A 14,476-nucleotide genomic window follows, 5' to 3' on the forward strand; every position below is an offset into this window, starting at 1 on the left:
GATACAGTATACAGATGTGTGTTCAGTTTATAAAGACTGACCCTGTCTACACTGATACAGTATACAGATGTGTGTTCAGTTTATAATGACTGACGCTGTCTACACTGATACAGTATACAGATGTGTGTTCAGTTTATAAAGACTGACGCTGTCTACACTGATACAGTATACATATGTGTGTTCAGTTTATAATGACTGACGCTGTCTACACTGAGACAGTATACAGATGTGTGTTCAGTTTATAATGACTGATGCTGTCTACACTGATACAGTATACAGATGTGTGTTCAGTTTATAAAGACTGACCCTGTCTACACTGATACAGTATACAGATGTGTGTTCAGTTTATAATGACTGACCCTGTCTACACTGATACAGTATACAGATGTGTGTTCAGTTTATAAAGACTGACGCTGTCTACACTGATACAGTATACATATGTGTGTTCAGTTTATAATGACTGACTCTGTCTACACTGATACAGTATACAGATGTGTGTTCAGATTATAATGACTGACGCTGTCTACACTGATACAGTATACAGATGTGTGTTCAGTTTATAAAGACTGACGCTGTCTACACTGATACAGTATACAGATGTGTGTTCAGTTTATAAAGACTGACGCTGTCTACACTGATACAGTATACAGATGTGTGTTCAGATTATAATGACTGACGCTGTCTACACTGATACAGTATACAGATGTGTGTTCAGTTTATAGTGACTGACGCTGTCTACACTGATACAGTATACAGATGTGTGTTCAGTTTATAAAGACTGACGCCGTCTACACTGATACAGTATACATATGTGTGTTCAGTTTATAAAGACTGACGCTGTCTACACTGATACAGTATACAGATGTGTGTTCAGTTTATAAAGACTGACGCTGTCTACACTGATACAGTATACAGATGTGTGTTCAGTTTATAAAGACTGACGCTGTCTACACTGATACAGCATACAGATGTGTGTTCAGTTTATAATGACTGACGCTGTCTACACTGATACAGTATACAGATGTGTGTTCAGTTTATAGTGACTGACGCTGTCTACACTGATACAGTATACAGATGTGTGTTCAGTTTATAAAGACTGACGCCGTCTACACTGATACAGTATACATATGTGTGTTCAGTTTATAATGACTGACTCTGTCTACACTGATACAGTATACAGATGTGTGTTCAGTTTATAGTGATTGATGCTGTCTACACTGATACAGTATACAGATACGTGTTCAGATTATAAAGACTGACGCTGTCTACACTGATACAGTATACATATGTGTGTTCAGTTTATAATGACTGACGCTGTCTACACTGATACAGTATACAGATGTGTGTTCAGATTATAATGACTGACTCTGTCTACACTGATACAGTATACAGATGTGTGTTCAGTTTATAGTGACTGATGCTGTCTACACTGATACAGTATACAGATGTGTGTTCAGTTTATAGTGACTGACGCTGTCTACACTGATACAGTATACAGATGTGTGTTCAAATTATAATGACTGACCCTGTCTACACTGATACAGTATACATATGTGTGTTCAGATTATAGTGACTGACACTGTCTACACTGATACAGTATACAGATGTGTGTTCAGATTATAATGACTGACGCTGTCTACACTGATACAGTATACAGATGTGTGTTCAGTTTATAATGACTGACGCTGTCTACACTGATACAGTATACAGATGTGTGTTCAGATTATAATGACTGACGCTGTCTACACTGATACAGTATACAGATGTGTGTTCAGATTATAATCACTGACGCTGTCTACACTGATACAGTATACAGATGTGTGTTCAGTTTATAATGACTGATGCTGTCTACACTGATACAGTATACAGATGTGTGTTCAGTTTATAAAGACTGACCCTGTCTACACTGATACAGTATACAGATGTGTGTTCAGTTTATAATGACTGACGCTGTCTACACTGATACAGTATACAGATGTGTGTTCAGTTTATAAAGACTGACGCTGTCTACACTGATACAGTATACATATGTGTGTTCAGTTTATAATGACTGACGCTGTCTACACTGAGACAGTATACAGATGTGTGTTCAGTTTATAATGACTGATGCTGTCTACACTGATACAGTATACAGATGTGTGTTCAGTTTATAAAGACTGACCCTGTCTACACTGATACAGTATACAGATGTGTGTTCAGTTTATAATGACTGACCCTGTCTACACTGATACAGTATACAGATGTGTGTTCAGTTTATAAAGACTGACGCTGTCTACACTGATACAGTATACATATGTGTGTTCAGTTTATAATGACTGACTCTGTCTACACTGATACAGTATACAGATGTGTGTTCAGATTATAATGACTGACGCTGTCTACACTGATACAGTATACAGATGTGTGTTCAGTTTATAAAGACTGACGCTGTCTACACTGATACAGTATACAGATGTGTGTTCAGTTTATAAAGACTGACGCTGTCTACACTGATACAGTATACAGATGTGTGTTCAGATTATAATGACTGACGCTGTCTACACTGATACAGTATACAGATGTGTGTTCAGTTTATAGTGACTGACGCTGTCTACACTGATACAGTATACAGATGTGTGTTCAGTTTATAAAGACTGACGCCGTCTACACTGATACAGTATACATATGTGTGTTCAGTTTATAAAGACTGACGCTGTCTACACTGATACAGTATACAGATGTGTGTTCAGTTTATAAAGACTGACGCTGTCTACACTGATACAGTATACAGATGTGTGTTCAGTTTATAAAGACTGACGCTGTCTACACTGATACAGCATACAGATGTGTGTTCAGTTTATAATGACTGACGCTGTCTACACTGATACAGTATACAGATGTGTGTTCAGTTTATAGTGACTGACGCTGTCTACACTGATACAGTATACAGATGTGTGTTCAGTTTATAAAGACTGACGCCGTCTACACTGATACAGTATACATATGTGTGTTCAGTTTATAATGACTGACTCTGTCTACACTGATACAGTATACAGATGTGTGTTCAGTTTATAGTGATTGATGCTGTCTACACTGATACAGTATACAGATACGTGTTCAGATTATAAAGACTGACGCTGTCTACACTGATACAGTATACATATGTGTGTTCAGTTTATAATGACTGACGCTGTCTACACTGATACAGTATACAGATGTGTGTTCAGATTATAATGACTGACTCTGTCTACACTGATACAGTATACAGATGTGTGTTCAGTTTATAGTGACTGATGCTGTCTACACTGATACAGTATACAGATGTGTGTTCAGTTTATAGTGACTGACGCTGTCTACACTGATACAGTATACAGATGTGTGTTCAGATTATAATGACTGACCCTGTCTACACTGATACAGTATACATATGTGTGTTCAGATTATAGTGACTGACACTGTCTACACTGATACAGTATACAGATGTGTGTTCAGATTATAATGACTGACGCTGTCTACACTGATACAGTATACAGATGTGTGTTCAGTTTATAATGACTGACGCTGTCTACACTGATACAGTATACAGATGTGTGTTCAGATTATAATGACTGACCCTGTCTACACTGATACAGTATACAAATGTGTGTTCAGATTATAAAGACTGACGCTGTCTACACTGATACAGTATACAGATGTGTGTTCAGTTTATAATGACTGACGCTGTCTACACTGATACAGTATACAGATGTGTGTTCAGTTTATAGTGACTGATGCTGTCTACACTGATACAGTATACAGATGTGTGTTCAGTTTATAGTGACTGACGCTGTCTACACTGATACAGTATACAGATGTGTGTTCAGATTATAATGACTGACCCTGTCTACACTGATACAGTATACATATGTGTGTTCAGATTATAGTGACTGACGCTGTCTACACTGATACAGTATACATATGTGTGTTCAGATTATAGTGAATGACGCTGTCTACACTGATACAGTATACAGATGTGTGTTCAGATTATAATGACTGACCCTGTCTACACTGATACAGTATACATATGTGTGTTCAGATTATAGTGACTGACGCTGTCTACACTGATACAGTATACAGATGTGTGTTCAGATTATAATGACTGACCCTGTCTACACTGATACAGTATACAAATGTGTGTTCAGATTATAGTGACTGACGCTGTCTACACTGATACAGTATACATATGTGTGTTCAGATTATAGTGAATGACGCTGTCTACACTGATACAGTATACAGATGTGTGTTCAGATTATAATGACTGACGCTGTCTACACTGATACAGTATACATATGTGTGTTCAGATTATAGTGACTGACGCTGTCTACACTGATACAGTATACAGATGTGTGTTCAGATTATAATGACTGACGCTGTCTACACTGATACAGTATACAGATGTGTGTTCAGATTATAATGACTGACGCTGTCTACACTGATACAGCATACAGATGTGTGTTCAGTTTATAGTGACTGACGCTGTCTACACTGATACAGTATACAGATGTGTGTTCAGATTATAATGACTGATGCTGTCTACACTGATACAGTATACAGATGTGTGTTCAGATTATAATGACTGACGCTGTCTACACTGATACAGTATACAGATGTGTGTTCAGTTTATAATGACTGATGCTGTCTACACTGATACAGTATACAGATGTGTGTTCAGTTTATAATGACTGACGCTGTCTACACTGATACAGTATACAGATGTGTGTTCAGTTTATAAAGACTGACGCTGTCTACACTGATACAGTATACATATGTGTGTTCAGTTTATAATGACTGACCCTGTCTACACTGATACAGTATACAGATGTGTGTTCACTTTATAAAGACTGACGCTGTCTACACTGATACAGTATACAGATGTGTGTTCAGTTTATAAAGACTGACGCTGTCTACACTGATTCAGTATACAGATGTGTGTTCAGTTTATAAAGACTGACGCTGTCTACACTGATACAGTATACAGATGTGTGTTCAGTTTATAATGACTGACGCTGTCTACACTGATACAGTATACAGATGTGTGTTCACTTTATAAAGACTGACGCTGTCTACACTGATACAGTATACAGATGTGTGTTCAGTTTATAATGACTGACTCTGTCTACACTGATTCAGTATACAGATGTGTGTTCAGTTTATAGTGACTGACGCTGTCTACACTGATACAGTATACAGATGTGTGTTCAGTTTATAAAGACTGACGCTGTCTACACTGATACTGTATACATATGTGTGTTCAGTTTATAATGACTGACGCTGTCTACACTGATACAGTATACAGATGTGTGTTCAGTTTATAGTGACTGACGCTGTCTACACTGATACAGTATACATATGTGTGTTCAGTTTATAATGACTGACTCTGTCTACACTGATTCAGTATACAGATGTGTGTTCAGTTTATAGTGACTGACGCTGTCTACACTGATACAGTATACAGATGTGTGTTCAGTTTATAGTGATTGACGCTGTCTACACTGATACAGCATACAGATGTGTGTTCAGTTTATAGTGACTGATGCCGTCTACACTGATACAGTATACAGATGTGTGTTCAGTTTATAGTGACTGACGCTGTCTACACTGATACAGTATACATATGTGTGTTCAGTTTATAGTGACTGACGCTGTCTACACTGATACAGTATACAGATGTGTGTTCAGATTATAATGACTGACGCTGTCTACACTGATACAGTATACATATGTGTGTTCAGATTATAAAGACTGACGCTGTCTACACTGATACAGTATACAGATGTGTGTTCAGATTATAAAGACTGACGCTGTCTACACTGATACAGTATACAGATGTGTGTTCAGATTATAATGACTGACGCTGTCTACACTGATACAGTATACAGATGTGTGTTCAGTTTATAATGACTGACGCTGTCTACACTGATACAGTATACAGATGTGTGTTCAGTTTATAGTGACTGATGCCGTCTACACTGATACAGTATACAGATGTGTGTTCAGTTTATAGTGACTGACGCTGTCTACACTGATACAGTATACATATGTGTGTTCAGATTATAGTGAATGACGCTGTCTACACTGATACAGTATACAGATGTGTGTTCAGATTATAATGACTGACGCTGTCTACACTGATACAGTATACAGATGTGTGTTCAGATTATAATGACTGACGCTGTCTACACTGATACAGCATACAGATGTGTGTTCAGTTTATAGTGACTGACGCTGTCTACACTGATACAGTATACAGATGTGTGTTCAGATTATAATGACTGATGCTGTCTACACTGATACAGTATACAGATGTGTGTTCAGATTATAATGACTGACGCTGTCTACACTGATACAGTATACAGATGTGTGTTCAGTTTATAATGACTGATGCTGTCTACACTGATACAGTATACAGATGTGTGTTCAGATTATAATGACTGACACTGTCTACACTGATACAGTATACAGATGTGTGTTCAGTTTATAAAGACTGACGCTGTCTACACTGATACAGTATACATATGTGTGTTCAGTTTATAATGACTGACTCTGTCTACACTGATTCAGTATACAGATGTGTGTTCAGTTTATAGTGACTGACGCTGTCTACACTGATACAGTATACAGATGTGTGTTCAGATTATAATGACTGACTCTGTCTACACTGATTCAGTTTACAGATGTGTGTTCAGTTTATAATGACTGACGCTGTCTACACTGATACAGTATACAGATGTGTGTTCAGTTTATAAAGACTGACGCTGTCTACACTGATACAGTATACATATGTGTGTTCAGTTTATAGTGACTGACGCTGTCTACACTGATACAGTATACAGATGTGTGTTCAGTTTATAGTGACTGACGCTGTCTACACTGATACAGTATACATGTGTGTTCAGTTTATAATGACTGACTCTGTCTACACTGATACAGTATACATATGTGTGTTCAGTTTATAATGACTGATGCTGTCTACACTGATTCAGTATACAGATGTGTGTTCAGTTTATAATGACTGACGCTGTCTACACTGATACAGTATACATGTGTGTTCAGTTTATAATGAGTGACGCTGTCTACACTGATACAGTATACATATGTGTGTTCAGTTTATAATGAGTGATGCTGTCTACACTGATTCAGTATACAGATGTGTGTTCAGTTTATAGTGACTGACGCTGTCTACACTGATACAGTATACAGATGTGTGTTCAGTTTATAGTGATTGACGCTGTCTACACTGATACAGTATACAGATGTGTGTTCAGTTTATAGTGACTGATGCCGTCTACACTGATACAGTATACAGATGTGTGTTCAGTTTATAGTGACTGACGCTGTCTACACTGATACAGTATACATATGTGTGTTCAGTTTATAATAACTGACTCTGTCTACACTGATACAGTATACAGATGTGTGTTCAGTTTATAGTGATTGACGCTGTCTACACTGATACAGTATACAGATGTGTGTTCAGTTTATAGTGACTGATGCCGTCTACACTGATACAGTATACAGATGTGTGTTCAGTTTATAGTGACTGACGCTGTCTACACTGATACAGTATACAGATGTGTGTTCAGATTATAAAGACTGACGTTGTCTACACTGATACAGTATACAGATGTGTGTTCAGTTTATAATGACTGACGCTGTCTACACTGATACAGTATACAGATGTGTGTTCAGTTTATAGTGACTGATGCCGTCTACACTGATACAGTATACAGATGTGTGTTCAGTTTATAGTGACTGACGCTGTCTACACTGATACAGTATACAGATGTGTGTTCAGATTATAATGACTGACGCTGTCTACACTGATACAGTATACATATGTCTGTTCAGATTATAAAGACTGACGCTGTCTACACTGATACAGTATACAGATGTGTGTTCAGATCATAAAGACTGACGCTGTCTACACTGATACAGTATACAGATGTGTGTTCAGATTATAATGACTGACGCTGTCTACACTGATACAGTATACAGATGTGTGTTCAGTTTATAATGACTGACGCTGTCTACACTGATACAGTATACAGATGTGTGTTCAGTTTATAGTGACTGACGCTGTCTACACTGATACAGTATACATATGTGTGTTCAGATTATAGTGACTGACGCTGTCTACACTGATACAGTATACATATGTGTGTTCAGATTATAGTGAATGACGCTGTCTACACTGATACAGTATACAGGTGTGTGTTCAGATTATAATGACTGACGCTGTCTACACTGATACAGTATACAGATGTGTGTTCAGATTATAATGACTGACGCTGTCTACACTGATACAGTATACAGATGTGTGTTCAGATTATAGTGAATGACGCTGTCTACACTTATACAGTATACAGATGTGTGTTCAGATTATAATGACTGACGCTGTCTACACTGATACAGTATACAGATGTGTGTTCAGTTTATAATGACTGACGCTGTCTACACTGATACAGTATACAGATGTGTGTTCAGTTTATAATGACTGATGCTGTCTACACTGATACAGTATACAGATGTGTGTTCAGATTATAAAGACTGACGCTGTCTACACTGATACAGTATACAGATGTGTGTTCAGATTATAATGACTGACGCTGTCTACACTGATACAGTATACAGATGTGTGTTCAGATTATAATGACTGACGCTGTCTACACTTATACAGTATACAGATGTGTGTTCAGATTATAATGACTGACGCTGTCTACACTGATACAGTATACAGATGTGTGTTCAGTTTATAATGACTGACGCTGTCTACACTGATACAGTATACATATGTGTGTTCAGTTTATAATGACTGACGCTGTCTACACTGATACAGTATACAGATGTGTGTTCAGATTATAAAGACTGACGCTGTCTACACTGATACAGTATACAGATGTGTGTTCAGATTATAAAGACTGACGCTGTCTACACTAAAACAGTATACAGATGTGTGTTCAGATTATAGTGACTGACGCTGTCTACACTGATACAGTATACAGATGTGTGTTCAGTTTATAGTGAATGACGCTGTCTACACTTATACAGTATACAGATGTGTGTTCAGATTATAATGACTGACGCTGTCTACACTGATACAGTATACAGAGGTGTGTTTAGTTTATAATGACTGACGCTGTCTACACTGATACAGTATACAGATGTGTGTTCAGTTTATAATGACTGACGCTGTCTACACTGATACAGTATACAGATGTGTGTTCAGATTATAAAGACTGACGCTGTCTACACTGATACAGTATACAGATGTGTGTTCAGATTATAATGACTGACGCTGTCTACACTGATACAGTATACAGATGTGTGTTCAGTTTATAGTGACTGATGCTGTCTACACTGATACAGTATACAGATGTGTGTTCAGTTTATAATGACTGACGCTGTCTACACTGATACAGTATACAGATGTGTGTTCAGTTTATAATGACTGACGCTGTCTACACTGATACAGTATACAGATGTGTGTTCAGATTATAAAGACTGACGCTGTCTACACTGATACAGTATACAGATGTGTGTTCAGATTATAAAGACTGACGCTGTCTACACTGATACAGTATACAGATGTGTGTTCAGATTATAGTGACTGACGCTGTCTACACTGATACAGTATACAGATGTGTGTTCAGTTTATAGTGACTGACGCTGTCTACACTGATACAGTATACAGATGTGTGTTCAGATTATAATGACTGACGCTGTCTACACTGATACAGTATACAGATGTGTGTTCAGATTATAGTGACTGACGCTGTCTACACTGATACAGTATACAGATGTGTGTTCAGATTATAATGACTGACGCTGTCTACACTGATACAGTATAAAGATGTGTGTTCAGCTTATAAAGACTGACGCTGTCTACACTGATACAGTATACATATGTGTGTTCAGATTATAGTGACTGACGCTGTCTACACTGATACAGTATACAGATGTGTGTTCAGATTATAGTGACTGACGCTGTCTACACTGATACAGTATACAGATGTGTGTTCAGATTATAATGACTGACGCTGTCTACACTGATACAGTATACAGATGTGTGTTCAGATTATAATGACTGACGCTGTCTACACTGATACAGTATACAGATGTGTGTTCAGATTATATAATGACTGACGCTGTCTACACTGATACAGTATACAGATGTGTGTTCAGATTATAGTGACTGACGCTGTCTACACTGATACAGTATACAGATGTGTGTTCAGATTATAGTGACTGACGCTGTCTACACTGATACAGTATACATATGTGTGTTCAGATTATAATGACTGACGCTGTCTACACTGATACAGTATACAGATGTGTGTTCAGATTATAGTGACTGACGCTGTCTACACTGATACAGTATACAGAGGTGTGTTCAGATTATAATGACTGACGCTGTCTACACTGATACAGTATACAGATGTGTGTTCAGATTATAGTGACTGACGCTGTCTACACTGATACAGTATACAGATGCGTGTTCAGATTATAGTGACTGACGCTGTCTACACTGATACAGTATACAGAGGTGTGTTCAGATTATAATGACTGACGCTGTCTACACTGATACAGTATACAGATGTGTGTTCAGTTTATAATGACTGACGCTGTCTACACTGATACAGTATACAGATGTGTGTTCAGTTTATAATGACTGACGCTGTCTACACTGATACAGTATACAGATGTGTGTTCAGTTTATAATGACTGACGCTGTCTACACTGATACAGTATACAGATGTGTGTTCAGATTATAATGACTGACGCTGTCTACACTGTTACAGTATACAGATGTGTGTTCAGTTTATAATGACTGACGCTGTCTACACTGATACAGTATACAGATGTGTGTTCAGTTTATAATGACTGACGCTGTCTACACTGATACAGTATACAGATGTGTGTTCAGATTATAATGACTGATGCTGTCTACACTGATACAGTATACAGATGTGTGTTCAGATTATAAAGACTGACGCTGTCTACACTGATACAGTATACAGATGTGTTCAGTTTATAATGACTGACGCTGTCTACACTGATACAGTATACAGATGTGTGTTCAGATTATAAAGACTGACGCTGTCTACACTGATACAGTATACAGATGTGTTCAGTTTATAATGACTGACGCTGTCTACACTGATACAGTATACAGATGTGTGTTCAGATTATAGTTACTGACGCTGTCTACACTGATACAGTATACAGATGTGTGTTCAGATTATAATGACTGACGCTGTCTACACTGATACAGTATACAGATGCGTGTTCAGATTATAATGACTGACGCTGTCTACACTGATACAGTATACAGAAGCATTGAATCATTTGCTTGTAGCATGTTAGTCTGCTTTTATACTGTTTTGAATGGAATTAAGTGGATTTTGACAACCTTAAACCATTCTGATTTGCCACTGATTTCTCAAACTCAGCATTTGTTTTTATACTCAACGCTTTAAAAACATATTGTTAAAAGAAACTTTTACAGACCGTGCACACAAACACGCATGCATTTTAATTGGGACTGGAATCCATTTTGGTGCTAAAAATGATTGAAATGGCTGGCTGAACATTTGCTGTTCTGTGCGGTCAGGTGGAGGAGGCAGTGATGGTGTTTGAGGACGACTCTCCAGTGCCTGTGGAGGGGGTTGGAACTCCAGGATCATCCCGCAACCTCTCCGCTTGGACCATCTCAATCCCTTATGTGGATTTTTCTGAGGACGAGGTTAAGAAAGAGCGCAACCCAGTCTTCTGCATCGACGTGGAACGCCACGACAGGAAGAATGGTGAGTTTCAAAACTACATTTAGACTAAATAAATAAAACATTTTTAATTACGTCAATGTCCTGTGAGAACAGAGCCACTTTGTGAAAGTTCTTGTTTGCTTTGCAGTGGGGCATGAGACCGAGAGCTGGTCTGTGTACAGAAGATACGTGGAGTTTTATGTGCTCGAATCTAAACTCACAGAGTTTCATGGTAAAGTTAACTATTGTCTCTCTCTTCATGACTGAGCCTACATGTTTGTGGTTTATTTATTTCTGTAGTTTGATTTTGTATCACAGGCCCATTCCAGGATGCTCAACTTCCTTCCAAAAGAATCATTGGACCAAAGAATTATGAATTCTTGTCCTCCAAACGAGGTGAATTTGAGGAATATTTACAGGTAATTTACTTGACCTTGTACACTTGATTCATCTTATTAACACAGTATAAACATCATCCGTCTGCCATAAGGTTACATCAGTAAAATCAGTACTTATAAATTTATAAAAGTAAAAGTAAATTACAAGCTCAAAGTCTCTAGCAGTGTGAGTAATAACATTACAACTAGTTAAATGCTAAATGGATATTAAACATGGTAGAAAAATATCATCAAATTAACAATGATTGGCTGAAAGCATCATTTACTTAATGGCCTGGTTTCACAAACAGGGCTTAGATTAAGCCAGGATTTAGTTCAATTAGGACATTTAAGCATCTTTAATAAATGTGCCTTAGAAAAAACATTACTGATGTGCATCTTAAAACAAAACAATGGCAGTGACATATTTTAAGATATGTCAGTGCAAGCTGCTTTCAGTTAAAACAGCTCAAACATGCATTTTAGTTTGGGACTAAGCTTAAGCTTTGTCTGTGAAACTGGGGGAATATGTAAAAAGAAAGGTGATCTACAATATTTGTAGATATACACAATAATTTTCCAAAGGGCTTTTCACACTGCGTTTAACCCTGGGTTATCGTCATGCTAAAACCCTCTTTTAACCCCGGGTAAATGACCATATCATACTTGTCATTTAGATGTGGGGTTAGTACTGCTTTTTACCCAGGAATATGACTTTTAAAGTGTTAACCCTGCATTGCCACGCCAAACATGTGAAGTGTGAATCTATGCAGTGTTAGAGTGTTAAGGCTAGATGCTAGCAAAAGACAACCAATCGTGGGCCTCATATTCATGTGCTTTGTACAGTCACAGAAACACTGCACGTTGTATAAAAAGTCGTTACAGCATTTGATGAGAAAAATATCAAATGGCAGCGGCAAAAACGTCAATTGGAATGAAGAAGAGACAGTTTTGTTCTTACATTTACAGTCCGAAAGATCCATTCAGAAAAAAACCTTGATAGTACAGTCAATAGTGTAATATGAGGATGCACAATGCTATGGCCCTTATGTAAACAGATCGTCCAATCAATGACACTGACACCTCGAATATGCAAATAAGGACATTAACCTAGGATTTAGGAATGTAGTGTGAAATTTATGAATACCCAGGATTAATTGTTAACCCTGGTAAATTATGAGCAATGTAAAACGTGAATCAAGATAACCCAGGATTCCATTTACTCAGGGTTTATAATGACCCAGGGTTAACGATTTCAAGTGTGAAAAGCCCTCAAGTGTGTTCATTTGATCATTTGAATATTTTTGTTTTCTGTGTGTTTTCTCAAGAAACTGCTGCATCACCCTGAACTGAGTAACAGCCAGCTGTTGGCAGATTTCCTTTCACCCCACAGCATTGAGACGCAGTTCAATGATAAAGCGCTAGATGTCAACCTAGGTATGCTGAACCTCCCTTAACCATATCCACATAACCTACTTAACTACACTATTCTAGTCATTATATTAAACGGAAAGAAAATTGGGTCATCATTTACTCACCCTCAAGTTGTTAACCAAAGAGTCAATGGGCCCCATTGACTTCAATAGTATTTTTTTTCCTACTATGGAAGTCAGTGGGGTCCATCAACTGTCTGACATTCTTCAAAATATCTTCCTTTGTGTTCAGCAGAAGAAAGAAATTCATACAGGTTTGAAACAACGGGTCAGTAAATTATGACATAATTTAAATTTTTAAGTGAACTAATCCTTTAACAGAAAATATTCTGTAAATGTTTTCCAACATTATGTTGGAAATATTAATGTTTGTTTTCGTCAGACACTAATTTCCAGACTCTGATTAAGCTACACAGTTGCGGGCTCCACTTGTTTAAGTAGCAATGGAGGCAAAGCAGATCCAAGAGAATTAAAAAAAAAAAGAATTAAAAAGAAAATAAAAGGAAGGAAAGAAAGTGGGAGGGTTTTAGTGAAGTGGTTAACCAGGATGAATCAAGGGCTGGGTATGTGATCTGTAACGGCTGTTAAGCGCTGTATAGGTCTATATGACAAACAAATAAAGCCCATATTCAGGCTTTTCTTGGGCTGAACGTATTTAATGTGTGTGTTCGGGAGGTTGCACTAACAGAAACAGTGACTATTTAGGGGATGGAAGGGGGTGAAGCTAGTGTTTAGGCTATTGAGGAAATGTAATTTTGCCATAAATGTTGATTTATGTTGATTTGTAATTTTGCAATAAATGTTGATTTAAAAGAAGCCTACTTCAGTGTAATACAGTATATAATCACCATATCATACCATATCATCACGCGTAACACTGAGAATT

At 37.5% G+C, this 14,476-nt stretch overlaps 1 protein-coding gene across 5 annotated transcripts in view; it reads left to right on the top strand.

The window, feature by feature from the left end:
* The window catches only part of snx14 (sorting nexin 14), a 67,782-nt gene that overhangs the window by 28,909 nt on the left and 24,397 nt on the right, over positions 1-14,476 (top strand). For all 5 annotated transcript variants that reach the window (XM_056247110.1, XM_056247192.1, XM_056247317.1 and 2 more), the window contains 4 exons: positions 11,630-11,822; positions 11,929-12,012; positions 12,099-12,199; positions 13,486-13,594. In XM_056247110.1, coding sequence (XP_056103085.1) covers positions 11,630-11,822; positions 11,929-12,012; positions 12,099-12,199; positions 13,486-13,594 — 487 coding nt within the window. The remainder of the gene's footprint in view (positions 1-11,629; positions 11,823-11,928; positions 12,013-12,098; positions 12,200-13,485; positions 13,595-14,476) is intronic.

This window comes from Rhinichthys klamathensis, unplaced genomic scaffold (genome assembly GCF_029890125.1).
Source record: "Rhinichthys klamathensis goyatoka isolate OS25496 unplaced genomic scaffold, OSU_Roscu_1.1 h1tg000001l_1, whole genome shotgun sequence".
Lineage (NCBI taxonomy): Eukaryota > Metazoa > Chordata > Actinopteri > Cypriniformes > Leuciscidae > Rhinichthys > Rhinichthys klamathensis.